Source organism: Fusarium flagelliforme, assembly GCF_020744385.1.
Source record: "Fusarium flagelliforme strain FIESC 12 MPI-CAGE-AA-0113 chromosome Unknown B0J16scaffold_2, whole genome shotgun sequence".
NCBI lineage: Eukaryota > Fungi > Ascomycota > Sordariomycetes > Hypocreales > Nectriaceae > Fusarium > Fusarium flagelliforme.
In genome coordinates this window covers 587,307-614,012 of record NW_025763504.1, presented here as the reverse complement: position 1 = coordinate 614,012, position 26,706 = coordinate 587,307, and the positions used below count along the sequence as shown (strand labels likewise).

Below are 26,706 nucleotides of genomic sequence, written 5' to 3'. Positions count from 1 at the left end.
TCTTGTGTGTTTTGCTGTGTGAAGAGAGAAGGGTTAGGTCTGCTTGGTTTTATGTAGACGATGAATGAGCAAGACTAAAATAAAAGTCATTATTGTCAATTTATAATGTTGTTCAACTGGCGTGAATATCAATGCTTGTGTCTATAAAGGACCATTAACTCCGTCTATCTAGCTAGACTCTACCATCCTGCTAGGAATTACCACCCTCTTCCTCGATCGTAACCACCTCTTCCTCTCCCACGGAATCCACCACCTCTTCCCCTTCCTTGATATCCATTCTGCGGCGGAGGAGGAGGAACGTTCCATCCCATCATCTGGCCCATCATGGCAGGATTAGGAGGGAACCAACCCTGCGCCATGTGTGGAGGAGGTGGTGGTGGCCAAGGTCCTTGATAACCTACTGGAGGCGGAGGTGGTAGTGGGAAATCACCTGGTGGTGGAACCGGAGGAAAATGACCTTGTGGCGGCTGTTGAGGAATTGGTGGTGGACGATGTGGTCGATCTTGGGATCGTGAAGGTGAGCGGGTTGGTGATCTGCTGTATGATCGCCGTTTGTTTCCACGGCTTCGACTGCGACTTCGGCTGTAGCTCGAGGTACGACGTCGACTGCGGCTGTACGATCGACTCCTGCTACGGGAGGGACTTCGACTTCTGGAGTCTCCGACTCTCGGACGTTTATGCGCAGGTCGTGAAGAGCTCCGTGATCGACCTCGTGAGTAGCTACGTGACCTGGAACGTGAACGGCCTCGATCACCCTTGGTACCCTTCTTCTTCCGCTCCTTCATCTTTTCGCAAAATCGACGAGACCAGCCGTAGTACGTCTCACCTCCAATAATATCACCCGTAATCTCGTCAAGAACAATTCGTTCTCCAAGCTCGTTGAGATCGGTTGTAGGGTCGTCATCCCATTTCTGCTCTTTGGAAAACATGCGCTCTACCTCACCTAGGAGATCCTGCACGGCGGTAACGAGGACTTTATCTGCCGGTCCGGAAGCGAGTTGAATGGGTCGAATCTGATCGGGGTACATCGCTTTGGTCGAATTCGGCGTCAAGTGTGGTAGCCATGTCGTTGCGGGTAAATCGTACCACGGTACAGAGTGATCGCCGTGGAAAGAAGGGAGAGTAAAGGGCGCGTTTTTGGCAAGCTTCAGAGAAGCGTTCGAGACTTGCGGTTCTTCGGCTTGTGGCGCAACACCGCTAGCGAGAGCGTCTTGGAGTTTGGTGATAACATTCGGTCTGAGATACTGCTTCTCCAACCATATCTGAATCAAATCCGCAAGTTTCTTCTTGTGTTTCGGGCAATTGTTGAAGGCGGCAGCGCTTGCGATCAAGCTAGGCAATACGTTTTCCCAGAGTGTCGCAAACTCAACATCGCCCTTTCTCGCAACGACATGATGAAACACATCGTTCAGAACGTACAACAGATGAAGTCTGCGTCGTTTGAGACTCGGCCGCGAACCGTCATCTTGTAGACTCTTTGATAAAGCACCTAGGTACTTGGCAAGCGCAGTGGTGCGCGCGGTAGACGGCGCAACATTTTCGACGATCCAAACCTTGCATTTCTGTATACCAAAAAAAGCACGCAAAATTTAGTGACTTCTGCCTGGGTAGAGGAACAGCTTTTCAAGCGATGGAGCAGACCTGGACGTTGGGGCGCGAGCACTGGGCGAGGGCGTCTGTTAGGAGCGAGAAGAATCCTTCGACTACGGGACGGCTTAGGGATGTTGGATCGGCGCGGAATAGTGTGGCGGACAGTGTAGCCTTTGCGATGGCTAACTCTGGTGTGGCCATGTTGGCGATTTATGAGAGGATCTCGAGTGTTCGAAGGTGTATGTACAAAATGTTGAAGGACAAAGTTGGTTGTATTATTGAAGCTATGGTGGAGCCGTTCTCTAAGTGCAAGCGGCTAATTACCGGAAACATGTGGCTGTGCAGTTAAGCCTCAACTACAGCTATTCGACAATTACAATTAGTTTCATCATGGGGATAACGTCACTGGTACTGATGTATTGGGTGAATACAGTCAATTTCCTAACTATGATATGCGCATAAATGCAAACAAAGACCGAAGTGGCCCAACAAGCGATTCTTTCCGTAAAATCCGCAAGCGAGGTCGACACCAGGTTCAAGGGTCCACTCTTGCCGGTCTTGTCCGTACATGTTGCATCCAACTCATGAGCAGAATAAGCCAAATACTGAGCACATTTGTGTTGCAGTCAACAGGCCATTGGCCCCTCCTTTTGCACTCCCCAGGTAATTCATGATAAGACATTTCGTAAGGCAGTTGTTGTACACAGCTCTCCGAGAGCTCTTTCCATCCATGTGACTTTCGTCATCTAGGAGAACCTATCGCCTTTGGGACTCCTGTATACCGAACTGCTCTCGTACTTGCTCTTCTCGTTGATTCGTTGATCCTCGGTCGCTGGCGCATGTCTCGTGGGAGCAGGATCTTGGGCGATCTCTGTGCTTGGGGAAAAAGCATGGTCATCGCGAGGAGGAGCACCACCGTCTTGTTCAACCTCGAGGTTGTGAATCATCTGTCTCTTCTTGCGATGGGCGTCCATCTTGGCTTGACGGTCGGCATTGATTTGTTGCTTAGCGAAGTAGTAGGCACCGCCGCCGGCTAGAAGAAGTCAGTTCGAGATCTAGACATGAAGTAGACGATAGTCCATACCGACGCAAAGAGAGCCCCAACCCAACCTGTGGTAAAGTGGTCAGTTTCGAGCTGCTAATCGGGTTACCGGAGATCGAATGCAAGTACGAACCAGAAGGATTTGACCTGCAGAAGTTAGCATAAGCCGCGCATTCGTGGGAATTGTCTCGTAGAGAACTTACAGTGTTCATTTTGACGATAGTCGACAGTTCAGAGAGTCGTGAGAATTTTTGAAAGCGAAAATCGGGGTGCAAGATTGAAAGTGGCAGGGTTTGGTAAAGGTGTAAGTGGAATGGCCTGACATGATATATACGTCGGTTCCTTTAAGGTCTCGGCCTTGTCGCTTGGCATCCACCTTGCCTTAGCTCTTTAACGATGCGGGAGGCAGGTACGTACCAATCGCAGCTTCTCTTGATGTGTCTCGGAGTTTAAGTGGTGATGGGAATAAGGTTATTCGATGTCGTCAAACTAATGAAGACTTTCTATAACGATTACAGGCTCTTCTATGACGTAGAGAATATCCTGTGACGGCGAAGTGTACAATTACCCCGACTGTCGCGTGTCTAACAATTGTATGGCCATCCCAACCTAAACGTTCGATCTGCCGCCGCTAGAACGGGTTTCACCTGAGTCTCTAGGCCTGCGGCAACCATCAGCTACGTTTTAGACTGAAAATCATAAGTGTGTCTTTACAGGGGTTTGCAAATATTCTCAAATTCTCCGTTTCTACATCACATGCAGTTAAGTCGCTCCATGACGCCGAAGAATACATGTAAGACCCCTAGAAGTTAGTTTGATGGGCCTAGTCTAGAGTTTTCTATATCAAACTCATTGGTAAATATGGTGGCTGTATTAATGAAACTCGAGTAGCTGTTTCATGCGTTGATCTTCAGGTACCAACGACACGTTCAGAGAGCTGCAATGATAGAACTGAACATAAATACTGTGCCGATAGCACTTTGCTAGTGACATCCAGCAATAAAGCTTAATTTAATCCGATCACCCTTTGTTTGTTTCATTTCTACTTGACCACGCGAGAAGACCACGCGGTCAATCTTCAACTTCAATGCTTTCCCCGCCGTCACACCCCTGAAGCCTTAGTGGAAATCATCAACCCTGGTAGCTTCACCGTGCATCACCATGGACACGAGAATAAATGCACAGTGACAGCTACACCCAAAACGCATAGCTCTACAGTGCCAAGAGACCCATTAGATGCACCCAATTATGACATAAGGGTGGCTCAGCCAGCTTGAAATTGTGAGAGACCACGCAAGACAACTCGCTGCAAGATCGACATTGACACTGAAGCCACGAGGAGAATAGGGGACCTGTACTTGTATTTGTGTCTGCGCAAAAAACAAGACACTTTTCAAAAACATCCCTCGTTTTGTTGCATTGATTTCGACCACGATATTCTCCAGACGACAACTGTTGGTTTCAACGGCCCCTGTCATTAACATCATCCACCCGCTCTTTCATCGACTCCCAACCATTCCTTGTCACTGCCCAGCGCCGACTTTTGGGAGCTTAAACTTAGCATCTCGAATTAATTTACACCGACCAACTGCAGCCTTCCTACGATACTTTATTCCAACGCCCGGGCAGACTTCGACTTCACCTGTTGATGCCTTCATGAGTGATTGCTGGGCGTGGGTGTAGTGGGTAGATCACCCTCTACCGAAGCATTTACTCTATCATGGAGCCTACAAATGGAGAAGGGCCTGATGGCTCTTCACTTGTATGTAGATCCCAACATATGATTGAAAGCCACTGACAATGATTAGAAGCCTGTATCATCCTTGCGAGCGCGATTCGAGAATATGGGAACCTCTCCCAACTCTAACGTCAGCAAACCTACCGAAGTTCCAGTTCCGCCTACCGCTTCAACAAGCAACCCGCCTTCACGACCCATCTCTCCAGCTCCGAAGCCGACGAGACTGCGTGATTTCAAACCTGGAGAAGCACCGCCGGTTAGCCCTTCAACTCCAGTCGTCCCTGCGAGACCAAAGCCGAAGCCTACAGCATTGTCTGTCAGCCAAGATGCCCCTCCCCCGCCGACTGCGAAACCTGTCCCAGCCGCAAAACCAGTTCAGCCTCAACAGCCAACACCACCTATACCTCCTGCTGTGACGGTACTTCCACCTCAGTCGCCGCCAAAGAATCGAATTCCAGCTCTTGCCGTTGGAGATCAGCCTTCATTTGTGAACCCAGATGCTGTCGCATCACCCGCTACACCAATCACTAGAGGCCAGTCCTTCAAGATTCCTAGTCGATCATTAAATACTTCGCCATCTTTCAATGCTCCTAAGTCCCCTCGACCTGGAGGCTCTCGACCACCATCACCACCTCCGCCTAGACGGTCTGGCGAAGTAAGCCGAGCTAAGGTGCCTCCGCCACCGCCAGCACCTCGAAATGACAAGGCACTTATCCCAGCGCCCAGGATGGGGTCGATCTCTGGACCAACGGTAGGTCGGAGGGGTGATATTTCACAAGAAAATTCGCCATTCAATAGTCCTCCAAGCAGCTTGGGATCAGGTGAGGAGACACCACCGAAATTACCGACTCGCCCAAGACCACAATCCCAAATCGAGCCCAATAGACCGAGATCAGTGATTGTTGGTTTTGATCCTCCACCAGTACATCATTCAGTTAGGAAGGATCGTGAGGAGGCAAATGGGATTAGAGGTCATATTACTCCTCAAGTGACTGGTGACACAAGACCGGCGTTGCCAGCGAGGACCTTTGAGCCTCCACCTCGACCTCCTCCATTAAATAACAATAATACCATGCCACCTCCACCACGCCCTCAACGACCAGCTGCACCAACCGCGATTCAAGCTGTTGAACCTTTACCTTCCTCGTCACCACCGAAGCGAGTCGTTTCACAACCGGATCAGAAACCGCAGCAACTGGCTGCTCCTACGCGGACACACGGCAGATCAATGACAATAGATAGAGCATCCGATCGAACACCCGCCGAATTCCGTATCGCTCCAGTGAATATTCCGGCAACTATTCCAGCAACATCAGCTCCCGCTGCTCTGCCTCCAAAGGCAATACAATCCACTCCTGTTGTTGCCGCTAGACTTCCACCAAAAGCCGAGGCCATTCATCACGTCACCACTTATCCAGAAGCTTCAAATACCAATCGACGACCACCATTCAGCAAACATGGAACTTACGAGCTCGCAACAAAGTACGATGCCAGGAGCTTTGACGTGTGTGGTGAATTCATTTGCGCTAGTGGTTATATGACAAGAGTCTGGAGTTTGATAGATGGCGAACAAATTATGAGTCTTCAGCATACCGAAGGAGTTAGAGCGACTGCAGTAATCTTCAAACCAGCTGCCGATCCACGAGAAGAGGGAAAGCGGTTGTGGATTGGTACCAACACAGGAGATCTGATGGAAGTTGAGATTGCGACGCATGCCATCACGCAGAGTAAACCCAACGTCCATGGCCGATACGAAGTCACACGAATTTACCGACATTGGAACGAAGTTTGGACCTTGGATGAGTCGGGAACATTACTTGTCTGGGGACCCGATGAAACATCCGTTGCAAACATTTCTGGAAATCCCACTCAAAGCTACAAGGTTCCCAAGGGCCACACGCATTCCATGGTTATTGGTGATGAACTTTGGCACGCTACAGGCAAGGAAATTCGAGTTTTTGCTCCAACAGTCGATGGAAGGACTCAATTCCAGGTGCTTGTTCGACCTCTTATCTCGGATAATGCTGGAGAAGTTACTTCGGGTACTCTTGTCAAATCACACCCAGACAAGGTGTTCTTTGGTCACGTCGACGGAAAGGTGACGATTTACAACACCAAGGATTATTCGTGTACCACAATGTTGAATATCAGCACATGGAAGATCAACTCTTTGACGAGTGCAGGAAATTATATCTGGGCGGCATACAACACCGGCAAGATCTGTGTCTACGATGTGGAGGAGGCGCCTTGGGTTATTCTCAAGGAGTGGCAAGGACACGAAAACCCGATTGTGAAGATGGCAGCCGATCCTTCATGCGCATACTTTATGGACCGACAGCAAGTGATTTCATTGGGAGCAGATAACAAGATCAAAGCCTGGGATGGTTTGTTGGAAGACGACTTTCTTGAAGATTCGATGAAGTCAAAAGACACTCAGTACTGCGATTTCGAGGAAACTCGAGCGTTATTCTTTACATGGAACGCAGGAGCATCAACACCGTCAAGTCTGCGACATTCTCAAGGCGATGCAACATTTTTCCAAGACCTTGTTCAATCAAGTGGCTCGCCAGATATTCTTGTGTTTGGTTTCCAAGAACTTGTGGATTTGGAGGACAAGAAATTGACGGCCAAGCGATTCCTCAAGCCCAAAAAGAAAGAAGCCGGAACTGATCAGGAACGAATGAGCCATCAATATCGAGATTGGCGTGACTTTTTGATGAAGACACTCGACGACTACATGCCGGCAGACGATCTTTACCACCTCCTTCACACAGCACCAATGGTAGGACTGTTTACTTGTGTATTTGTCAAAGCACATCTTCGAGACAGAATTCGAGGACTTCAAGGAGCAGAGGTGAAGCGAGGTATGGGTGGTTTACATGGTAACAAGGGTTGTGTTGCTGTTCGCTTCCGAGTTGATGACACTTCGATTTGTCTTGTCAATTGCCATTTAGCTGCTGGGCAGTCACAAGCAAACGCACGACACAACGATGTCGCTGCGATTCTCGAGGCTAGTTTGTTCACCACTGAGCGAGATTTAGCATCTCGTATTGACAGCTTTGTTGGTGGAGGTGACGGAAGTCTGATCATGGATCACGAACTCTGCATTCTCAACGGCGATCTGAATTACCGAATCGACACCATGTCTCGCGATACTGTTGTCGCAGCAGTCAAACAGAACAACCTGGGCAAACTTCTCGATCGAGATCAACTTTTGGTGGCACGTCGTCGCAATCCTGCATTCAAACTTCGAGCTTTTGAAGAGATGCCAATTACATTTGCGCCAACATACAAATACGACGTGGGTACCGACAACTACGACACCAGTGAAAAGAGACGAAGCCCTGCTTGGTGTGATCGACTATTATATAGAGGTCGAGGTCGAATTGAACAATTTGACTATAGACGGCATGAGGTCAGAGTCAGCGATCATCGACCCGTGACTGGAACTTTCAACCTTTGGGTCAAGAAGGTTGATCCTAGAGGTAGAGCAACAGCCTGGATGGAAAGTCAACAAAGCTTTGAAGATATGCGTGAGAAGGAAACTTCCGAGGATAAGTGAGTGACCCAGGATTCAGCATTGATTGAAGAACACAGCTAACAAGTCAGACTCTGCTTCCTGAGAGACATTTGCGGCTTTGACGAAGAGACGAGTAAGCGACTCATTAGAGAACGATCCGCAAGGCGTGAAAATCGAAGCCCTGTCCGCACTTAGTGGCCTACCATGTCATGGAAATTGTACCATCTTGTTATCAAGAGACAATTGAATGACCTACCATATCATATACCCCGAAGGCGTCATACAAAAGGGGAGGCGTACGAATGAGTTGGATTTTATTGGAGTAAAGAGAGGCGATTTTGGAATGTGATAGTCAGTATCACGGAGGTGCAGGCCATTAGACTGCTTTTTATTTGTTTTCTTGTGTTTAATAGGTATTTAGACATTGATGTGGACATTTATGATAGATGATGGTCAGATGGGTATTGTAGGGGTTGGTAAATGAAAAGATATTTGAGATGTGATATTTGATGCTTAGATGATGTGAAGTGAAGAGTTTTGACATGACGGTGCGTTGTATGAAGAAATGGCTTGGTGTTTTGAACTTAACAGTACCATGTTCAACAATGGAGAATCATCGTTGTCGAACTACTCACCGCCATGACTCAACCCAGACACTATGTATGAAACGGTCAATAACGGTTTTAGTACAGAAAATGGCATCTTATTTCTTTCATTTCTGCTACAATCCTTCGTAGTGTAATATCTGTTCCGTTCATCCCGGTATTAACGTGGTTGAGCATAGGGTAGCTCACAATGAAATGAGACATCAATTTTCGGCAATAAAATTGAACACCCTGATTTACCCAATTAACTCCGGAATGTCCAATATACAATGTCTCAGATAAAATACGATTACGAGCACGGCAATCAAATGCATGTCAGCTTGACCAACTTTTCCGATGGAAGATAAGATTCCCATGAATCCGAAGGTCCCTGGAAAATCAGTGAAGCTCCCCCTGTAATTGCAGGTGTCGGAAGCCGATCCGGGGCTCTAAATTTACGAGAGGGATCTGTGATTGGTTGGAATTTGGTACGCCTCGTAGTTAAGCCCGTTGCCAAGTCGTTAGATTGAATGGATAAAGACAATTTATCTTCTCCTGAATTACAATAGCTTTGATCTTGCTCTCACCTTCTTTTTGTCTTTTTGCTCTTTTTGATAAGAGGGATTGGCAGAGGTCTTGTTCTTGTTTTTATTTTTATTTCCTGGTGGATTTGAGATTGAAGGAGATCGTCATACTTGACATTACTCAGACACCGAGCGGTGAGACTCAACAATCTCAGACTCAACACTTGCACTTTCAGTGAAAATGGCAAGCTCAGCAGAAAACACCGCTGGTCCTAGAAAGACACCTATCGCCAGCCCAGGACCAAACAGTCAACCTACACCACGACCAGAGTTGACCGAGGACCAAAAGTCAAAGTATGAGGCTCTACTAGAGCAAGTCAAGGGCTTCACCGAGATTCAGTGCGAGAAGCAAGCCGACAAGGAGGACAAGTCAGGTCCCATCACAGACCACGAACGCTCATGGCTCACCCGAGAATGTCTCCTCCGTTATCTCCGTGCCACAAAGTGGACCGTCGATGACTCGGCGAAGCGACTTAAGGCTACACTTGCATGGCGTCGTGAGTACGGTCTGGAGGGCTTTACTCCCGAGTACATTTCTCCCGAGCAAGAGACTGGAAAGCAGATTATTGTCGGTTATGATAAGCAGGGCAGACCGTGTCAGTATCTTAACCCTGCGCGACAAAACACCGATCAGAGTCCTCGTCAGCTTCATCACTTGTTTTACATGGTTGAGCGAGTTACGGATCTTATGCCACCGGGCGTGGAGATGCTTAGCCTGATGATCAATTTCAAGCCTAGCAAGGAACGCAAGAACACGAGCGTACCTGTGTCTGTGGCCAGAGAGGTGTTGCATATTCTGCAGAACCATTATCCTGAGCGACTAGGCAAGGCTCTCATCATCAATGGTATGTGACCCCTACATTTCTGCGAACTTTGACTGACATGTTTAGTACCATGGATCGTCTGGGGTTTCTTCAAGATCATCACCCCCTTCATTGACCCCGTGACCCGCGAGAAGCTCAAGTTCAACGAGGACATGAAGCAGTACGTTCCTCCGGAGCAGCTGTGGAGCCTCGACTGGGGCGGTGACATGGACTTTGAGTACGACCATGAAACATACTGGCCTGCTCTCAATGAACTGTGTCGTCAAAAGCGCGAGGACAAGTTCCGTCGATGGGAAGCTGCTGGAAAGGAAATTGGTGAGAGTGAGGATTATCTCGCTGGTGGAACAGATGTTAGTGTCAAGGGAGTTAAGTTTGAGGGCGCCAAGGATGGAAAGGATGGTGTTAAGGAGGTTGAGGAGAAGCTTGCTGAGACTAAGCTTGAGGAGACACCTGTTGCTGCTTAAGTTTGGATGCCTGGTGGAATATAGAAATACTGTAGTATCAATGGTAGGCTACTTGAGCCTCATTCTGATGGAACGTCGGTGCCTGTCATGCATATTTCCCAGTCTAGTCAGTTGCATGGCGTGAATTGTCACTTACACTCGACATAAGTCCCATTCACATAAGCAAATAGTGTCTACATTGATTGAGAACGCCTGATAAGGCTGATGGTCAGCTTAATAAATCCATTTTCGGTCATGTACACGATCGATCACCATTTCAAGGCAACTAGGTAGGATTCTGTAAGAGCCTCACACAAACCCCTCAATAGCCGTTGCCAATCACTTGTTGGATAATTATCCGACCGAGTCAGACATGTTCTCAGTTATTGATCCCCGAGTTGATCAATGCAACAGAGTCGTATTAAAGTGTATTCAGTGCTGGTGTACATACGATAATGCAGCCAAGTCGGGTACAACACAGACACGAATAGTAAATCTGCACTTGATCATTTGACCAAAGATGTGCTCTTTCAACCAACCCCTCTTTAGTGATGGACCTCCCCTCTGAGATGGTGATGGTGATGAACCTGCAATAACAAGGCTGAATAACATCGTATTCGAGTGCATTTTACGATTTGTTTACCCTTTTGGAGTAGAAAGAAATGAAATGTAAGCCTCATTTGTCTGCGGTTAGCTGTGCTGCCTGTTGGGTATTAACAGTATTATATGCAGCATCCAACCACTCATAACATTTGGCATCACACACTCAATCAGAGAATAGGCAATAACCGACGCGCAATCCCCCACACTTTGTCTCTTAGTACTCTCATCATACTGCATCTTCCGATCATAGCCTATGATTTGCATCTTTGTTGACTCACCTGCTGTGCATATGGCGATAATGACTTGTTACACAAACAACAACCAGCATATTCACGAAAACAAGATGCACATCAACCCATCCACTGCCTGCAGCCAAACGGTGAGTGTGTAGGTGACTCTATTGTGTGTGTACTTGAGTCTCTTGTGTTTGGGCAAGACAAGCGCGCGTGTGGCAATTCACCAACATGATCTAACCCGTCATGAACAAATGCCTGTTATAAATGCAGGTTTCCAACATGTCTTCTCTGTCACCAATCGAGACGATGCATCTCATCACCAACCATAGGCTGTGGCTCTGGTCATCAGGTCCGTCTATAAAAGGGCTGGTGCGACATTGCCAACACAGTCTTGCGTCTTGCATCAACCAATATACCAACTATCAGTATAGACCAATACAACTATCAGTATAGATATCAACTACAACTTTACACCATCAACTACGACTATACATCATGGATCTGTCAAGCGTTGGCAGAATGGCACCTTGGTTTAAGGCGCTGAACGATACATCTAAACCAGAAAACTCAACTACTTTCCCTGGCATCTTGGACAGTGTTCTCACAACCGCTGGTCAAGCATCGCCACTTCTTCAACTCTTTCTCTTCGTTTATCGACTAGTCGGTGCACAGCTAGGCCTTGATCCGTCGATTCTCCTGACTTTTCTCGGCTGCCTCTGGGGTTTATCCAAACTATTCGACCAAGTGTGCGCCGTTGTAGACAACTTCATCAGTGACTACTTTCGATGTACAGTTTGCGTTAAAGACAATGATCAGATCTTTTCTACGCTGATGCAATTTCTGTCCGAGCAAGAAGATGTTGCTACGAATCGGCATTTGGCTGCTGAGACTATATACAAGAGTGCTTGGGATGAGGAAGAGGATTCGGCTGCGGCTTTGGCGACTACTGTTGTTGAAGATGATGATGACTCTCCCAAGTATCTCAACTTTGCCAGTGATGCCGCTAGATGTGTAAGTTGATAGCCATTCTTATGAACACCACTGACTCTTTAGAACCCACGATATGTCCCTGCTATGGGAACTACAGGATTCTGGCACGAGGGGGTATATTTCAGGGTTTACCGTAGGAAGGAAACATTGCAGACCCAAGGCTGGATGGGCAATAAGGATGTCGAGGAGCTGAGAATCTCTTGCTTTGGAAGATCAACCGGTAAGTTGGTAGCCTCTTTGACAAGCAAATCTAACTCTCTAGAACCCATAAAGAATCTTTTAAAGGACGCCAAGACCGTCTTTTTTCTCGACACTCGGTATAAAACGACTATCTTCCGGCCTAGGATCAAGGAGAACCGTCGTGACGCCTGGAGTATGTGGCAACAAGTTGCCCGAAGACCCATCAGACCTATGAGCACTGTCATTCTGGAGAACCAAGAGAAGCATAATGTTCTAAGGGATATCAATGAGTATCTTCACCCAGGTACACCCAAGTGGTATGCTTCTCGTGGTATTCCTCTTCGTCGAGGTTATCTCTTTCATGGTCCTCCTGGTACTGGCAAGACTAGTTTCTCTTTTGCCTTGGCTGGTGTTTTCGGCATTGATATCTATGTCATCAGTCTTCAGGATCCTACTATTAGCGAAGAGGATTTGGCTGTGCTATTCACTAGACTTCCTCGACGTTGCATTGTGCTTTTGGAGGATATTGACACAGCTGGTCTACGTCGTCCGAATGACGAAGACAAGGATGAAGAGAATACCGAAGGCACCACAGATAAAGAAGACACGAGCAAGTCCGACAAATCTACCAAGAAGAAGAAAGCAAAGTCTAAGAAGGACTCCGACTCTAGCAGCTCGGACAGCAGCTCTGAAGAAGAACGCAAGAAACGCAGAAGAAAACGACGACACAGAAGAGACAGAGAGAATACTGGAAACAAAGGTACTAATAACATCTTGTCCGTGGAAAGTATTTCCCTCTCAGGTCTCCTAAACGCTATTGATGGCGTTGCGTCTCATGAAGGTCGCATTCTCATCATGACAACCAACAAACCCGAATCCCTTGACGAAGCTCTCATCCGACCAGGTCGAGTGGATGTACAAGTCGGATTCAAAAATGCAACCAGTGAACAAGCTACTGAATTATTCTATCGGATGTATGAAGTTTCCAAAAACAAGCCTGTTCCTATGGCCAAGACTGCAAATGGAAGTGCTCATGTTGTGGAGGTCAAGGATGAGGAGGACGATGAGCTGAGGGAGACTTCGAATAAATTTGGGGAACTTATTCCTGAGGATACGTTTTCTCCGGCTGAGATACAGGGTTTTCTGCTCAAGCGGAAGAAGTGTCCTAAGCAGGCTTTGCAAGATGCTGATGGTTGGATTCAAGCTACTGTTAAGCAGAAGGAGTTGAAGTCCAAGGTTGTAACTGTACAGTAGGGGAATACATTGGGTCTCATTTCGGACTTGGTTCGCTCCTTAGATATGTATCTGGAAAAGAACCAATAGTTATATAGTCAATTGATCTCATGCTTTTAAATAAATGCAATGATCGTTTAATCGTTGATTGTGATGCTAGATGTCATTAATTGACTGGAATGCTAAGGTGAGTTTCGGTGTGGCTCGGTCAAGAGCTATGTCTCCACCCTGTGTCACTGTACCTCCCATTAATCCCACGTCAACACCAACATCGCGACAACACCACTTCCGACTCTCCCACACACCAGAGATACCCAGTAGCTTCATCAGCTAAAGAATGAACCAGCGACATTCATAATGAGCAACCAACTCCCCGCCGCAACCCCAGACCCCGCCAACAAGGACGGCCTACGATACCCCAGCAATGGAAAGACCATCTACCACAGACCTCTTAATAGAACCAAGACAGCTGAGCTGAGCCAAGCTAGCTTTGCGTTTCTGTTTGGTGAGATGGTGACGTATGCGCAGAGAAGAGTCAAGGGTATTCAAGAGTTGGAGCAACGGTGCGTCTCCCCTCCTCCTCGTTGCGATTTATGCTAATCGTCGCAGTCTTAACGTTCAAGGCCATTCCATCGGTCTAAAACTCCTCGACCTCCTCCTCTTCCGCGAACCAGTCCGCACACAAACCCGCCCCCTAGGCATTATCCAACTGCTACACTTCATCAAGCAAAACATCTGGCAACACCTCTTCAACCGCCAAGCAGACCGACTCGAGAAATCAGCCAACCCTGAAACACCAGACGAATACCACATCATCGATAACGAACCCCTCGTGAATCAATACATTAGCGTGCCCAAGGAAATGAGCCAGTTGAACTGCGCTGCGTTTGTGGCAGGTGTTGTAGAGGGTGTTTGTGATGGAGCGGATTTCCCTGCTAGAGTTACGGCGCATACCGTTGCGGAGGGTGATATGTGGCCTGGCAAGACTGTGTTTCTCGTCAAGTTTAGACCAGAAGTACTCGAGAGAGAGGGATTCTTGGGGAAGAATTAAGTGTCATGGTGGAGTTTGGAGTTTGGGATAAATCCGGCTTGTAGCAGCCATTGTTATTTAATGAACCATCGTTCTTATGAAGAAATGCTATCCCCAACGCCATGCTTAACACTGTCATTACCGCGGAAGAGTACTTCCAGAACCCTTGGGCTTCCCACCAGTTCCTATACTGGGCCCCTTATTCATAAGTTCCCCCAGCCCCAAATCCTTCCAAGCAGGTTCCTTTGACTTTTGCGTAGCGCGCTGAATACCAAACGCAGCATGTTGATCCGGCACAACATCATCTTCGTCTTCAGGATTGATGGGTTGATGTATGGCAGGAACGTAGATTTCGTCGTCGGGGAGTTTATCTTTGCAGAAATCCTCAAAGAGGTCTGCATCTCGAGAGCGGTGCATGTGCACGAATGTAAACGATGAATCTTTGTTCTGAACGTGTTAGTTTGGATTGCAGCGAGAAGGGTTAAGGCTTACCATGGTGTTGTTGTTGTTTGTTGATGGGAAGTTCGTTCCACTGCGGGACGGGAGGCGGGGTGTGGGGCCGATTGTACTACAGGGTGAAGCTCACGAGTACCGAAGGTGATGTCCCAAGGGTTCGGTAGTTGGATTGAATTAAAGTAAAGTTTAGTTAGTGATCTTGTTGTTGGAAATACGCAAGAAGTCTGCCTAATTGTAGTTTTGTGGCTGATCTACCGAGTGATCAGTCGTATTACAGACAATCCAGGCACTAATGTTACTGGTGGGGTGAATCTTTGCTTTTTCATCATCCCGTTTCTTTTCAACAGTCGTCTATCGCCAGCTCGAAGCATAAGAGACAAAATCATTTGGTCACCTTATGATATACTAGGCCATCTCTTAGGCTATTTATTCCGTCTCTTATCTCGTCCCTTAGGTTCTTAGAGTACCATCATGGCTGCCTCAAGCCCCGCAACAGCTCCAAAGCTACCCCTCGATATTATCTACAACATCGGTCTAGCATTAGCCAACAATACTCTAAGCGAAGTCGAAGAATATGTCAATTCCGAATTTGATCCAGCACACAGACCTAACCGAAGCGCTCTTCATCGCTTGACATACCTTTCCAAAGCTACCAAGGACCTTCTGGAACCTCTTCTCTATCGTTATTTCCAATGGACCACCCCCCAAGATATCGTCAACAGCTTCATCACCCTCATCCAAAGACCTGAAGTCAGGCCTCATGTGCAGTACATTTCCTCGTTCGCACCAATGAGCGGTCCGGGTGTTAGGAAGAAGGAACTGCCCCTCTGCAAGAAGCTTTGGGCAAAGAGATGCCCTTCCGATAAGCCTGCCTTGATGAGGCTCCTCGACGAAGCTGGTCTGCATAAGCTTGCTTGGTCAGCTTGTATGCTTGAGAGAACGAAGCAGAGGTTCATGTTCTCACCCGATTTCAAGCATGATGGTATTCTCGAGCTGATGTTTGCTGCTATTCTGTTTCTTACGCCCAACGTTACCAACTTTGTCTGGCGTGATATGAATACCAACCCAAAGGCGTTTATACTGGACCACGTTATGGCTGATGCAGTCAAAGAGTATCCCATCATGCCAAAGCTCAGATTCCTCAACACAGAAAAGTCAGCCTTTGTGGAGGCAAAGCAAGCGCAGTTCTTCACTTCTCACATCAACCTATGGGATAATTTGCAGGTCCTTTATCTCAACGATATTGACTTGGATGTCGAGTTCATTGAGATGATCTGCAATGGCGATTTCAAGAAGGACAGACCTGTCAAGGAATTCCGCATTCGTTGTGTATCAGGGTCGGAGATACCAGGAAGTATGAGCTCGTTTGAACCGGGCTTCGAGCTGTCTTCCACCGAGCTGCTAGACGCCAACGATCCCGATAAGGATAAGGATAAGTTCGAGGGTGTGTTTCCTCATCTCGAATACCTCGAAGTCAGACTCGTGCACCACCAAGAACGTCACGAACAAGGCTCGCGCACTCTGAAAGCCTTCCTCCATGCCGTGGGTTGCCCAAAGGTCCTCAAACTAGAAGGCCACCGTCTACCACGCGCCCAACTGACCACCGGTGTCATCCACGATCGCCTCGAACACCTCACAGTCCTCGAGCACAGCCGTGACGGCGGAACTCGCACAGTGGAAAAAGACGTCCTAATCAAGGGCCTCAATTCATGGTGGGCAACAAGTTCCCACCTCGTACCCAACCTGAAGAAAATCGACTGGGATCAATACAAGCTCCAACGGGAGGATCTTGATGACGAGACTGTGTGGCAGATGGTTGGGGAGGATGAATGGGAGGATGATTCCAACGATGACTACGACTCCGACGATGTATTTGGGGATGAGGGGGATGAGATCGAACATTTACACGATAACGTTTATTACAACCACACTACCGGCGAGGTTTTTCAGGATGGATATGAGGAGTTGATGAGGGCTTTGCAGCTGATGGAAGCAAATGGAGACCTTCCTCACAACTTTCAACCGTAGAACGGAGGAAGAGGACCCTGGGTGATTAACGGAAGAGTCACCCACGTGAATGGCGGAAAATTCGTCTCCATGGAAAACGGAAGAGTCATCTTCGAAAGACTTAAACTACACAGAATAGCCTAATTGCTAGTCTGAGCTAGCATAAGACGGCTGAATTACTTATTTCGTCTCTTATGCTCCTCGGGGCCAATTCTGCTGATACCCTAACGAGGACAAAGGAAAGTCACCGTGACCTGAATGGCAGCTAGGGATTTGAGGATAAGAGTTTAGATTAGATTTCTATTAGAGTACTGAAAGTCGTTTGATTTGCTGGATACAAGGTTACACGATGGCAGGTGAATAAACGGTGATTAGCGATTGACTTGACAAATGTACTGGACTCGAGTTTATTCGTTACTTGCATTTCGTCGCATGGTATTCACACTGTCTATTCTTTACTGACGACACTAAACCATACGCGTCTGAAGTTGACTGTTCTCTTCTCTCAGTCCCTTCAACTGCTTGTCAAACTCCTTGTTAACCCACTCCCAATACCCAGTCCAATTGCTAGCGGCACCAGCATTACTAGCAACCGCACCAGCATTGCCTGTAGTAGCCTTCATCTTCTCACCCAGCATCAATGTGACTCTCAAAATACTCTTGTTAGCCTCTTCCTGCTTCTCCACGTCCTGCTTGACGGCGTTATCCTTCAATTTGACGGACAGAACAGTTCGATACGCTTCTGCAATCGAGTTGAGTCGACGCGTTGTCTCGTCAGGGTCGATGGTGATGAGCTTGGTCACCATGAGGTTGCAGAGCTGACGAATATCGTTGTCATCTTTAAGACCAGCGACGACACGATCGTAAAAATCGATGTTGTTGATGCGGCTGAAGGCGGTTTCCATTAGAGCATACAGAGTTTCGTATGCGCTCTGTTCAAGTTAGTTATTGACGGCATACATTGACAAAAGTACGCACCTTTCGGACCTCGAGACCATCATCGACGGTATGCTTGAAAGGTCCCATCATGACTTCTCTTATGAGCTCCTTCTTGATCACTGACTCTTGCAGGACGTATGGCATCAGCTTGCCTAAATGAGGCAAGATCATATCGGGTTTCGTTCGGGCAGCGGTGGTAAGGGTAGTCATAGCAAGTCGGCGGATATCCATATCGGAATCTTGGAGGATGGTCAGGAGCATCGAAATGAGAACATCCCTGAGCATAGCATCCAAAACTTCGTCGCTTTCGGGGAGGGTGTAGCGGACAGCTTGAACAGCCATTCCTCGAACGCCGAGAGACTGGTTCTCGAGAAGAGCCTAGACGGGTTAGAGGGTGAGACTGAAGTGTTAGGACACACATACCTGAAGACGAGGAACGAAAACTGCAGGGTCGAGAGTGACAAGTCTTCCGACACATTCAGCGCATACGACCTTGTTGTCAACATTATCGGAAGCCTTGAGGAGTTCCTCCCAGATAGCCGGAGCATAGTTTCGTAGGTCAGTAGACTGCGCCGAGATTGACTGAAGGATTTCCTTGATGGATTGGATGAGGAGGTATTGAGTGTTGCCACCCTTTTGCATAGTCTTCAAAATGACAGGCAAGAATTCGGGAACGTTGCCAGAACCGGCCTGACCGAGAGCAACAGCAGCAGAAAGTGACACCTTGTCTGGCTCATCATGGAATTGATCCAAGAAGAGGTCAGGCTTCAGAGTTGATTCAGTTCCGAGTCGCTTTCCAGCTTCACCCAAAACAGCCAGAGCAAGACTAACGCGAGCCTCATCACCGGTCTTAGCGCTTGTGTAGAGCTCCGTCACAAAGCTATCCAGCTTGACACCAACAGACTCACCACCAGTGACAAGTAGTGTTCCTATCACCTTACCCACGACTGGGGAGTCTCCTTCGACGCTAACTTCCCTGAGCAACCCTGTCATGAGTTCTTGTCCAGCACCGTTCTCGCCAATAGCGCTAACAAAAAGGAGTAACTGGTCAAGAACGATGCCTGCATAGTGTTGCTTGAGTAGGTCGGAAAGGGCGGAGATCATGTCTTCAGTGACCACGAGTTCGGGGTGCTCAGGTACCAACTTGGCGAGGATGATCAATGTTGGACCAAGCAGATGGGTATCGCTGTTCTTAATAACGGGCATCAGATCTGCAACAAGTCCTTTAATAGTATCAGGCTCAAGCTGTCCCTTAGTAGCGGGTGATAAGGCGAGGTTTCGGAGCGCGATGATACTGGATCCACGGAGGGCTCGGTTGGCCTTTCGCAATTGAGCAGAAAGCTCCAAAGCGACATCCTGAATCCATTGCTTCTCGAGTTGACCGGGAGTCTTTGCATATCGAGCAACATTTTCAACCGCGCGAACTGCAGCCAGACGGGTGGTCTCGTTCTTGAGTCGCTCTTGAAGAATATCCAGAGCAGCCTTGACCTTGTCCGCGGATAGCAGAGAAGATCCTTCGGAAGTGGAAGTTCGAGAGATCAAAACACCAAGAGCATGGATCGCACGTTGGCGGACCTCGGCGTCTGCATCCTGAGCAGATGACCGGTTGGAAATCACTTCATAAAGCTTATCCAGCTCAGCCTTGTACTTGGAGGCAGCGTTTCGTGATCGTGGGGGAGTTATCGTCTTGACGAGTTCCTCAACAGTGCGAATTGCCTCGCTTGAGATCTTGTAGTATCGGTTGTTGGCGGCGGAAGTAACACCATCAACAATCTTGGTGAGATAAGGCTGCAGAATAGTAGATGAATGTGTCTTTGCAATGTCGCTAATAACACCCAAAGCAGTAATCCTAAGCGTGCTTGGGGTTGCTGTAGACGAACCAGCATGCGATGACAGGTTGGCGGAAACATGACCAGAACCACTAGGCTGGATAGCGTCGATAATGGGTCCAATGACTTGGTCAAAGTATTCGGCCAATCCACCGTGCTGGACAGAAACAATGTCATCAAGAAGACTGATGACTGCTTGCTTAGTAGGGATGGTCTTGCCCTTGAGCTGCTTGGTAATGGCCTTGATGATGGATGGTGTCAAACGAGCCAAATCAGCTCGAGGGCCGCTGGGAGGAATCTTCTCTTGGGTGGGGGAGACAAGACCAGATCCCGACATGAATTGGGAAGCGGTAGCGCCACCACCACTGCTTTGGCGTCTACGCTTGCGGCTGATGGGAATGCGTGATTCCATTTCTGGTTCAAAGTCTTCGAGAGCAAGATCAGGTGTATGAAGACCCTCACCTGTCTTGCGGACGAGGAGTGAAAGTGCTGAAATGACTTCGAGACGCACATTCTCCTCTCGCTCAGAAATGCGCTTGATCAAAGAGGGAGCGGTCTTGTTGTAGAGAACACCATTCTCCAGTAGGTCACCACTTCCGCGTGTTGAGATGAGTATGTACATGGTCTTTGCGGCGCATCGTCGAACCTTCCAGCTGGCGTCGTCGTCATCGTCTTCGAAACCGTCGTCGTCGAATTCGTCATCTTCGTCCATCTCGTCATCATCTTCTTCGTCCTCCATATCTTCGTCATCGTCGTCGGCATTGTAGTTGGGGTCGTATTTGAGGAATCGAAGGCAGGCATCTATTGTTTCGTCTGTAAATGGGCGCATCTCCTGAGGGCATGAAGCCAAGAAAGCTTCGAGGGCTACGAGAGCAGCCTCACGGATCTCGTTAAAATCCTGGCCGAGATCATCTCCATCGCTGAGTGCTTCCATATGCTCTTCGAGCTCTTCCTCGCTAAGCGCCTTGAGAACGAGAGGAGTGGTAGAGGCAAGATGGGGTCCAAATCTCGAAGGAATTGATCTAGCCATACTGCCGAGGATCGAGATGTATAGTCTTCTTGTGACAGGGCTTGTTTGCTTGGATAGGCCAGTCGTAATACGTCTGACGACTTCCTGCAAATGCTCGTCGGATAGATAAACAGCCAGCATAGAAATCGCAACAACAGCTCTCTTCTTGACAACTGATGTTCCCTTTTCGCTTTCCAGCAGTTGAATGACAACCTCCTGCATAGCCTCGACCTCGACCTGAACGAGCATAGGTCCGAAACATCGTACGACCTCGATCAACACATCAACAGCTTCAGCGTTGATATCGCCTTCGTTTTGTAGGAGTCCTTCGGGAACAGGAGGCAGATTGACCTTGGGGTTCTTGGGAACTTGCGTCTTGGGACCGGGGCCAATCAGACGTGGAATCAGGACGCGGCTGATAGCACTGTAGGCTTCCTGAACATCGTGTGCGGGTGGAATACCGGGTACGGGGCGAGGGAGAGCGATAATAACGTTTCTCAAAGCCATTGAAGGCACGGCGTTGTCCACGGAGTTTTTGAGCTTCAGGGTCGATAACTTCTCGATCATGGGCGCAATAACTGGTGTAGGGACTTTGCCTACGAAAGGACCTAGGCTGGGCAAGTTAGCGGGTGATTGAGATTTGGACACACACATACCATTTGACTGCAAGGTTCTGAACTTCTCCATTCTGATCGTCGAGTGTCTTGATGATACTATCAACAGTACGAGCAGCAATGTTATAATCGTGCTGGAGGAAATCGGGCTTGGCATGATTGAGCAGTTGGAGCAGATCGTTCAAGGCCATGTATCGGAAATCAGGGTCGTTATCGCCGAGCTTTTGAACATATCCCATCACCGCCTGCGGCGTGGCATTAATCTGTGTAGAAGCCATGATGGGCGATATTCACGATGGCGTGAGAGCTGTGGTCATAAGCGCGGGGTAACGATATGTTGGTGTTTTGGGAGGGCAATAACTGCAGAGCTAGAAAATGCGATTGATATGAAGGGAAGAAGCTGCCGCCTCAACGAGAATGCTGTTGACTATTGTGAATGATTGAGGATTGAGCTTCACCTCTAGGCAGACGGAAGAAGGTCGGAGCTGTCGAGGATGATGCCCCGCTATGACATGCAAGCTACCCCGGCAGGAAGCATCATTGCCTGCCTATCGGTGGAGTGTTAATCCGGGGCCGGGGAAGTGTAGGGTAACATTCAACGACATGCGAGTCTGAATGCGATGTGGTAAAGCTCTTGTCCATAAATCCTTGAAAATTTGTCTTTCCCAAATCCATATGGTCCATGGTGTTGATGGAGTGATTTGTATCCGAAGTATTTGTTGAGAGGGAGTGCAGCGGAGGTATGCCCGGATGGTCAATGCCAAATGGCTGGCAATCCAGAGTATTTGCTTGCAATAAGATACTTATGTCAAAAGAATACCTGATGATCAATCGAGACCGAGAACGTTTTTTGTAGTGGAAGGTTGCCGTAGGGATAGCCGACTAGCGAAGGGGACGGTTCTAAAGAGTCAATCAGGGGGTATAGGATCTCCATCGACCAACTGATATTCTCTTTTGAACTCTCGACCACTACATCCCTGTCGTGAATTGACCGCGTGAGCAAGCTTTGCGTGTTGGATCATGGAGCGTAAACGTTCATTCAACGGATTGGAGTTCAGTGATGAAGTTAAGAGAAAGAGTGACCCCCTTGAGGTGACTGGTCTTCAAGCTATTCTTCAATATAGTCATAGATTCTGACTTCTTAGTCCGTGAGATGGTTCCCTGCGTAGGAGCAGGAGAGGATAGTAGAGTAGGGAGACCTCATTCGCGTCACTGAACTCAACAGGTTCAGCGACATGCCAGATATGGCCTGTCATTTTACATTCACGAGTCTCATTATGTTGACATCACGATCAATCATAGCATATGCATCTCCACAGGTGAGCAAAAGAAAAAGTGCCATTATACTACTTTGCTATTGATTAGTGCATTACAACCCCTGTCTGCAATGAGGCATGGTGGCGGTTCGCCAACCGTCTGCCTACTTACGACGTTCATGGCAGCGCCCTGTCCATATCTCTGATGATTTGTGAGATTTTATCCATGCCATCGTCTTGACTGAAATTGCTCTGTTTATCGGTTTGTATCTCATCATCAGAGTAATTGATCAGGTCCTCACTGTCCCCGGACACCCGCCGCAATACTCTAAACCGGACCTCTCATAAGAACCGCTACATGCTGCAACAGCCCGTTCAATCCAAGCTCCGCTGGTATTACTTCAAGTAATTCACCCATAATCCCCTCCGGCATCCCAAGCATCTTACTGAAAAGACGATCCTGGACGGATTCGCAAAAGGCCTCAAAGTTGAAGTATCCGGTTTCACCACGCTTCACTCGCCAACCTGAAAGAACTCGGCTCCGTTCATGCTGAGAGTATAGTTTGCTACCTCAGTAGTTACGATAGTCACTTGACAGCCTTGAACATTCCACGAATAGTTCTTCAGGTCTCCGATTGTCCACCAACCCGTCTTGGAAGCGCTTCCAAGCCAGTTCAACAAACTGTAACACTGAGTAACATTGATCGTGGAGTTCAATGTCTAACATGCTTAGTAGGTACTGTATAGACGCTGACAATCATAACGCACCTCGCCACATGTGAAGTTGTAGTCGCGTTCGAAGCCCGGGATTTCGTAGACTGGAGTTACTGGGTTAGCAGCAACAAGGGAGAAAAGAGCGAGAGGTGCCCAAGTGAGCTTCATCTTCGAGAACAGATAAGCAATCCTTGTTTGGGGACACAGTGTTGTGTATGTTTGGGATGTGGGTGAGGCTGAGTGGGAACTGGTAGTTGAGACTGAGATTGGGTTGACTCTGACCACGAGAGATAAGTCATTCATATACTCCTAAGCCGGGACTATTCATCTGGAATATGCGTCAGAGTTCAACCCTTGGCCTATTACTGAATCGAATCAACTCTTTACTTGAACCACAATCACGAGGGTGAGTAGCGTGTTGAATCAGCTGTATCAATCAACATTCACAGTATCAGATATCGTTAGATACAGTGACAAGTGAACTTGTGTTGTTCCATGCAGTAAGCCTTCACTTATTACGCCTTGCTAGTTCTTGGTGTGTCGATGTGATAAGTATATTGACTTTGCTGTTCGGTTAAGCTGTAATGTGGCTTACTATTATTCCTACCATTAGCTGCATATGTTCTTGTAAGAAGAGCTATTAATAGTATAGTATTGATTTACCTACGTAGAGGATAAAGGCCAGTATATTAACTTTATATTAAGTAAGGAGAAATGTAAACTGCAAGGTTACGTTAAGGACGAATGCCTCCTTGTGCGAATTAAGGAGAATGCTTCAGGTAGGCAGCTCAATGTTCGTTGGCCTAAGGCTTAGAGGGCGACGTAGGCGGGCACATCCGAAAGAAGTCTTATAAAGAGCTTACGTCTGGATATAGTTATATCAATAAAAATTGGGTTTGAACAATCTTAGTTAATAAACCACGCCGTTACCCGTTGAAAGCATATGAGAGACTCCCAAACACTTTCTATAGAAACAACAAATTGTTCATTTGCTCAAGACCCAATACATCCAAGGCTAGTATACCTTATAGCTGTTGCTCCCTAGAGCAAAGGTTGTACGAATGTCGTCAATACCCCTGTGCTTTCGATCTCTCAACTCATGATCCAACTTCTGCAGAATGTCCTCATCGATGTACGTAAAGTCGCTCATGCATCTTGGACCTCCGTCTCCTGAGCAGCGCAGACTGGTATACACTCCTTGACTGTCTTTCTTGAACGAAAGAACATCTGCCGACTCCTCGGAAATGTGGAAGGGCTGATCCGACAGCTTGTCTTTCGCATGGCTGAGCCCTTCTTCGTCCGTAGATATTTCGGCGATTTGGTGTAGGTACGCTCTTGCAAGATGCAGCTTGATCTCTTGAAGTCGTGCGGGCGTGATGGGCAGCTGGACGGAGGAGAAGTTGGTCGTCCCATTGATGGGAACCTGCGAGTCTTTCAACGCTTGGATTAGAAGTCTGCATTTGCTTTGGACTTCGACAATTCCGTGTTCCTGGACTTGTATACCCAGGTCCTGTAGTACCGCTGGAGACCGATTGCTGATGTTGATTCGCGCACTCGGGTGGACGATAGCTTCCATGATCGCTACCTTGAATGGTATGTAACCAGTTACTACCCAAACGCCGAAGTAGCTGTGCAAGAGGAAAGCGTTCAGTTTCGCGGTGAAACCCTCATCGACTTCGTGAACCAGTCTCGGCTCAAAACCATAGTCTGACGCCAATATGGCAGCTATCAGCATCTTGCCTGCGGTAACGCTATTGTCTTCTGACTTCTGGCACAGGAAATGGGCGATGCGATGATCGTAGTTCACAATCCTCAGGATTTTGAAGAAGACTTTTTCATGCACGTCAGGTGAAATAGACCATCCAAAGGCAGACTCGTCGGGAATGGCAAGGCCCTGGCGATAAAGGCGTCTCTGCATGTCCTTAAAGACGTAGCTGGAATCCATCTGGTTCTTGTCGAGGATATGGAGGAGAGATCGGAAAACCAACGGCCATTCTGCGAACTCAATCAAAGCTGCCATAAATCCGCCGGCTTGCTCGTTGCAGGCACTCATTCGACGCACCGCGCTTTCGTAGAGTTGTTCGGCCGGTGTTAAGACATATGATGAACATCCTGGGGCAGCCTGGACCCGGTGGCACCAACTGAGCTGTTCGACCATCTCAGATTTCGAACACAGGAGTTTGAACTCGCAGATTTGTCTCGATCGAATGTCAAAGATCTGACGCTCGCGCGTGTTGCAGAGAACAAGGCAGAAGTGACCTCTGGCTTGAATAAGAGTTGGGGTTCGGATGCCGATCTGAGCTAAGAAATCCAGATCAATTCCGACTTCTGTGCCGAGCTCGTTAACATTCGATTGCACTAAGGGTCTTCGCCAAGCGTCGTGAAGGGTAACTCGGCTGAAGTTGAGGGTTGTATCAGGTGTAATTTTGATGACATCGAAAATCTCCTGGCCAGGCTTCAAGTAAAAGATCGGAAAAGGGCCTCTATGGTGGTTAGCGAGTTTGAACAGCCTTCCGCCGTAAGAGCTGAAAAGAGTCTTCGTAATGGAATGTGTCGCTTCGGAAGACAAAGTCAACAGTCGCATGTTGCGACTCGCTTTTGCTACCACCGTTGTCAGGCTCATAAGAGCCAGCGCAAACTCCGCAGAGTAGTCGCAATCAGCTTGGATAATCGCCACTGTACTTTCCTGCAATTGGGTCGACTCAAGTCTCTAACCTGAGGTCGAACTGTAGGCATGTTTGAGCATATCCGTGGCTTCGGCGTACGTTAATATCTGCATTGGGGTAAGGTGATTATATCGCTGGCCGTCAAGAGCTGCTTTGACATGGTCTTTTCTGAACTCAGGTACGACAAGGAGGATCCCTCCCGGCCGTTTCATCCGCTTGAGCTTGTGTTGAAGCAAAAGAGGCACCTTGACAATCTTGTTGGCCGCACACGGGCCTTCGATGTGCCCGAATCTGAGGTTGTTGTCGGTCGGTTCATCGGCAATCCATGAGGCGATTTCGCCGAGAACGGGCTTCCAATCTTCATGCATCTGGGTTGTGTCAAATTGGTTGTATGCATCTGGAGGAAGTATGTACTCACTTTGTTGTTGTGGAAGGGAAGTTGAGCAAGGTGCAGTGGTGGAGTTGAATCTCCAGTTAAGTAGGCAGGTAGGTAGGCAGCCCAAATCAACAGTGAATCATACCTAAGCAACAAGAAGTGGGGCATGCATTGTGGGAAAGATATTTGTTTCTAAGGCAAAAGGCCACTACAAATGTATACAAGGTCTGCCAAATACAGGAA

The 26,706-nt window shown here is 48.0% G+C and overlaps 10 protein-coding genes across 10 annotated transcripts; 5 read left to right on the top strand and 5 right to left on the bottom strand.

Moving 5' to 3' along the window:
* Positions 1 to 87: 87 nt before the first annotated feature.
* On the bottom strand, positions 88 to 1,846 carry B0J16DRAFT_331963 (uncharacterized protein). Its single transcript, XM_046126662.1, has 2 exons — positions 1,642 to 1,846; positions 88 to 1,562 (listed from the first exon to the last, which is right to left on the bottom strand). The coding sequence occupies exons 1-2, from the start codon at positions 1,789 to 1,791 to the stop codon at positions 198 to 200; spliced, it is 1,515 nt and encodes a 504-aa protein (XP_045985831.1). The 5' UTR covers positions 1,792 to 1,846; the 3' UTR covers positions 88 to 197.
* A 164-nt stretch (positions 1,847 to 2,010) lies between these two features.
* On the bottom strand, positions 2,011 to 2,936 carry B0J16DRAFT_331960 (uncharacterized protein). Its single transcript, XM_046126661.1, has 4 exons — positions 2,836 to 2,936; positions 2,766 to 2,779; positions 2,675 to 2,700; positions 2,011 to 2,623 (listed from the first exon to the last, which is right to left on the bottom strand). The coding sequence occupies exons 1-4, from the start codon at positions 2,842 to 2,844 to the stop codon at positions 2,337 to 2,339; spliced, it is 336 nt and encodes a 111-aa protein (XP_045985830.1). The 5' UTR covers positions 2,845 to 2,936; the 3' UTR covers positions 2,011 to 2,336.
* A 1,002-nt stretch (positions 2,937 to 3,938) lies between these two features.
* B0J16DRAFT_331959 (Endonuclease/exonuclease/phosphatase) lies at positions 3,939 to 8,479 on the top strand. Its single transcript, XM_046126660.1, has 3 exons — positions 3,939 to 4,394; positions 4,441 to 7,928; positions 7,980 to 8,479. Exons 1-3 carry the CDS (start codon positions 4,353 to 4,355, stop codon positions 8,083 to 8,085), a joined length of 3,636 nt encoding a protein of 1,211 aa, XP_045985829.1. The 5' UTR covers positions 3,939 to 4,352; the 3' UTR covers positions 8,086 to 8,479.
* Positions 8,480 to 9,023: 544 nt separating this feature from the next.
* On the top strand, positions 9,024 to 10,580 carry B0J16DRAFT_281388 (CRAL-TRIO domain-containing protein). Its single transcript, XM_046123940.1, has 2 exons — positions 9,024 to 9,903; positions 9,949 to 10,580. Exons 1-2 carry the CDS (start codon positions 9,240 to 9,242, stop codon positions 10,344 to 10,346), a joined length of 1,062 nt encoding a protein of 353 aa, XP_045985828.1. The 5' UTR covers positions 9,024 to 9,239; the 3' UTR covers positions 10,347 to 10,580.
* Positions 10,581 to 11,580: 1,000 nt separating this feature from the next.
* On the top strand, positions 11,581 to 13,704 carry B0J16DRAFT_331957 (BCS1 N terminal-domain-containing protein). Its single transcript, XM_046126659.1, has 3 exons — positions 11,581 to 12,175; positions 12,218 to 12,374; positions 12,417 to 13,704. The coding sequence occupies exons 1-3, from the start codon at positions 11,660 to 11,662 to the stop codon at positions 13,586 to 13,588; spliced, it is 1,845 nt and encodes a 614-aa protein (XP_045985827.1). The 5' UTR covers positions 11,581 to 11,659; the 3' UTR covers positions 13,589 to 13,704.
* Positions 13,705 to 13,822: 118 nt separating this feature from the next.
* B0J16DRAFT_331955 (NO signaling/Golgi transport ligand-binding domain-containing protein) lies at positions 13,823 to 14,682 on the top strand. The gene is made up of 2 exons (XM_046126658.1): positions 13,823 to 14,130; positions 14,177 to 14,682. The coding sequence occupies exons 1-2, from the start codon at positions 13,925 to 13,927 to the stop codon at positions 14,616 to 14,618; spliced, it is 648 nt and encodes a 215-aa protein (XP_045985826.1). The 5' UTR covers positions 13,823 to 13,924; the 3' UTR covers positions 14,619 to 14,682.
* B0J16DRAFT_331952 (Apc13p protein-domain-containing protein) lies at positions 14,683 to 15,302 on the bottom strand. The gene is made up of 2 exons (XM_046126657.1): positions 15,090 to 15,302; positions 14,683 to 15,044 (listed from the first exon to the last, which is right to left on the bottom strand). The coding sequence occupies exons 1-2, from the start codon at positions 15,090 to 15,092 to the stop codon at positions 14,736 to 14,738; spliced, it is 312 nt and encodes a 103-aa protein (XP_045985825.1). The 5' UTR covers positions 15,093 to 15,302; the 3' UTR covers positions 14,683 to 14,735.
* A 63-nt stretch (positions 15,303 to 15,365) lies between these two features.
* Positions 15,366 to 17,459, top strand: B0J16DRAFT_331951 (uncharacterized protein). Its single transcript, XM_046126656.1, has one exon. It carries the CDS (start codon positions 15,525 to 15,527, stop codon positions 17,079 to 17,081), a length of 1,557 nt encoding a protein of 518 aa, XP_045985824.1. The 5' UTR covers positions 15,366 to 15,524; the 3' UTR covers positions 17,082 to 17,459.
* On the bottom strand, positions 17,460 to 21,933 carry B0J16DRAFT_281381 (armadillo-type protein). Its single transcript, XM_046123939.1, has 4 exons — positions 21,494 to 21,933; positions 18,423 to 21,450; positions 18,039 to 18,377; positions 17,460 to 17,992 (listed from the first exon to the last, which is right to left on the bottom strand). Exons 1-4 carry the CDS (start codon positions 21,727 to 21,729, stop codon positions 17,528 to 17,530), a joined length of 4,068 nt encoding a protein of 1,355 aa, XP_045985823.1. The 5' UTR covers positions 21,730 to 21,933; the 3' UTR covers positions 17,460 to 17,527.
* Positions 21,934 to 23,220: 1,287 nt separating this feature from the next.
* On the bottom strand, positions 23,221 to 26,551 carry B0J16DRAFT_368218 (uncharacterized protein; the record flags this gene model as incomplete). Its single annotated transcript, XM_046130199.1, has 5 exons — positions 26,137 to 26,551; positions 24,446 to 26,097; positions 24,017 to 24,058; positions 23,476 to 23,589; positions 23,221 to 23,427 (listed from the first exon to the last, which is right to left on the bottom strand). Exons 1-5 carry the CDS (start codon positions 26,453 to 26,455, stop codon positions 23,221 to 23,223), a joined length of 2,334 nt encoding a protein of 777 aa, XP_045985822.1. The 5' UTR covers positions 26,456 to 26,551.
* Positions 26,552 to 26,706: the final 155 nt, after the last annotated feature.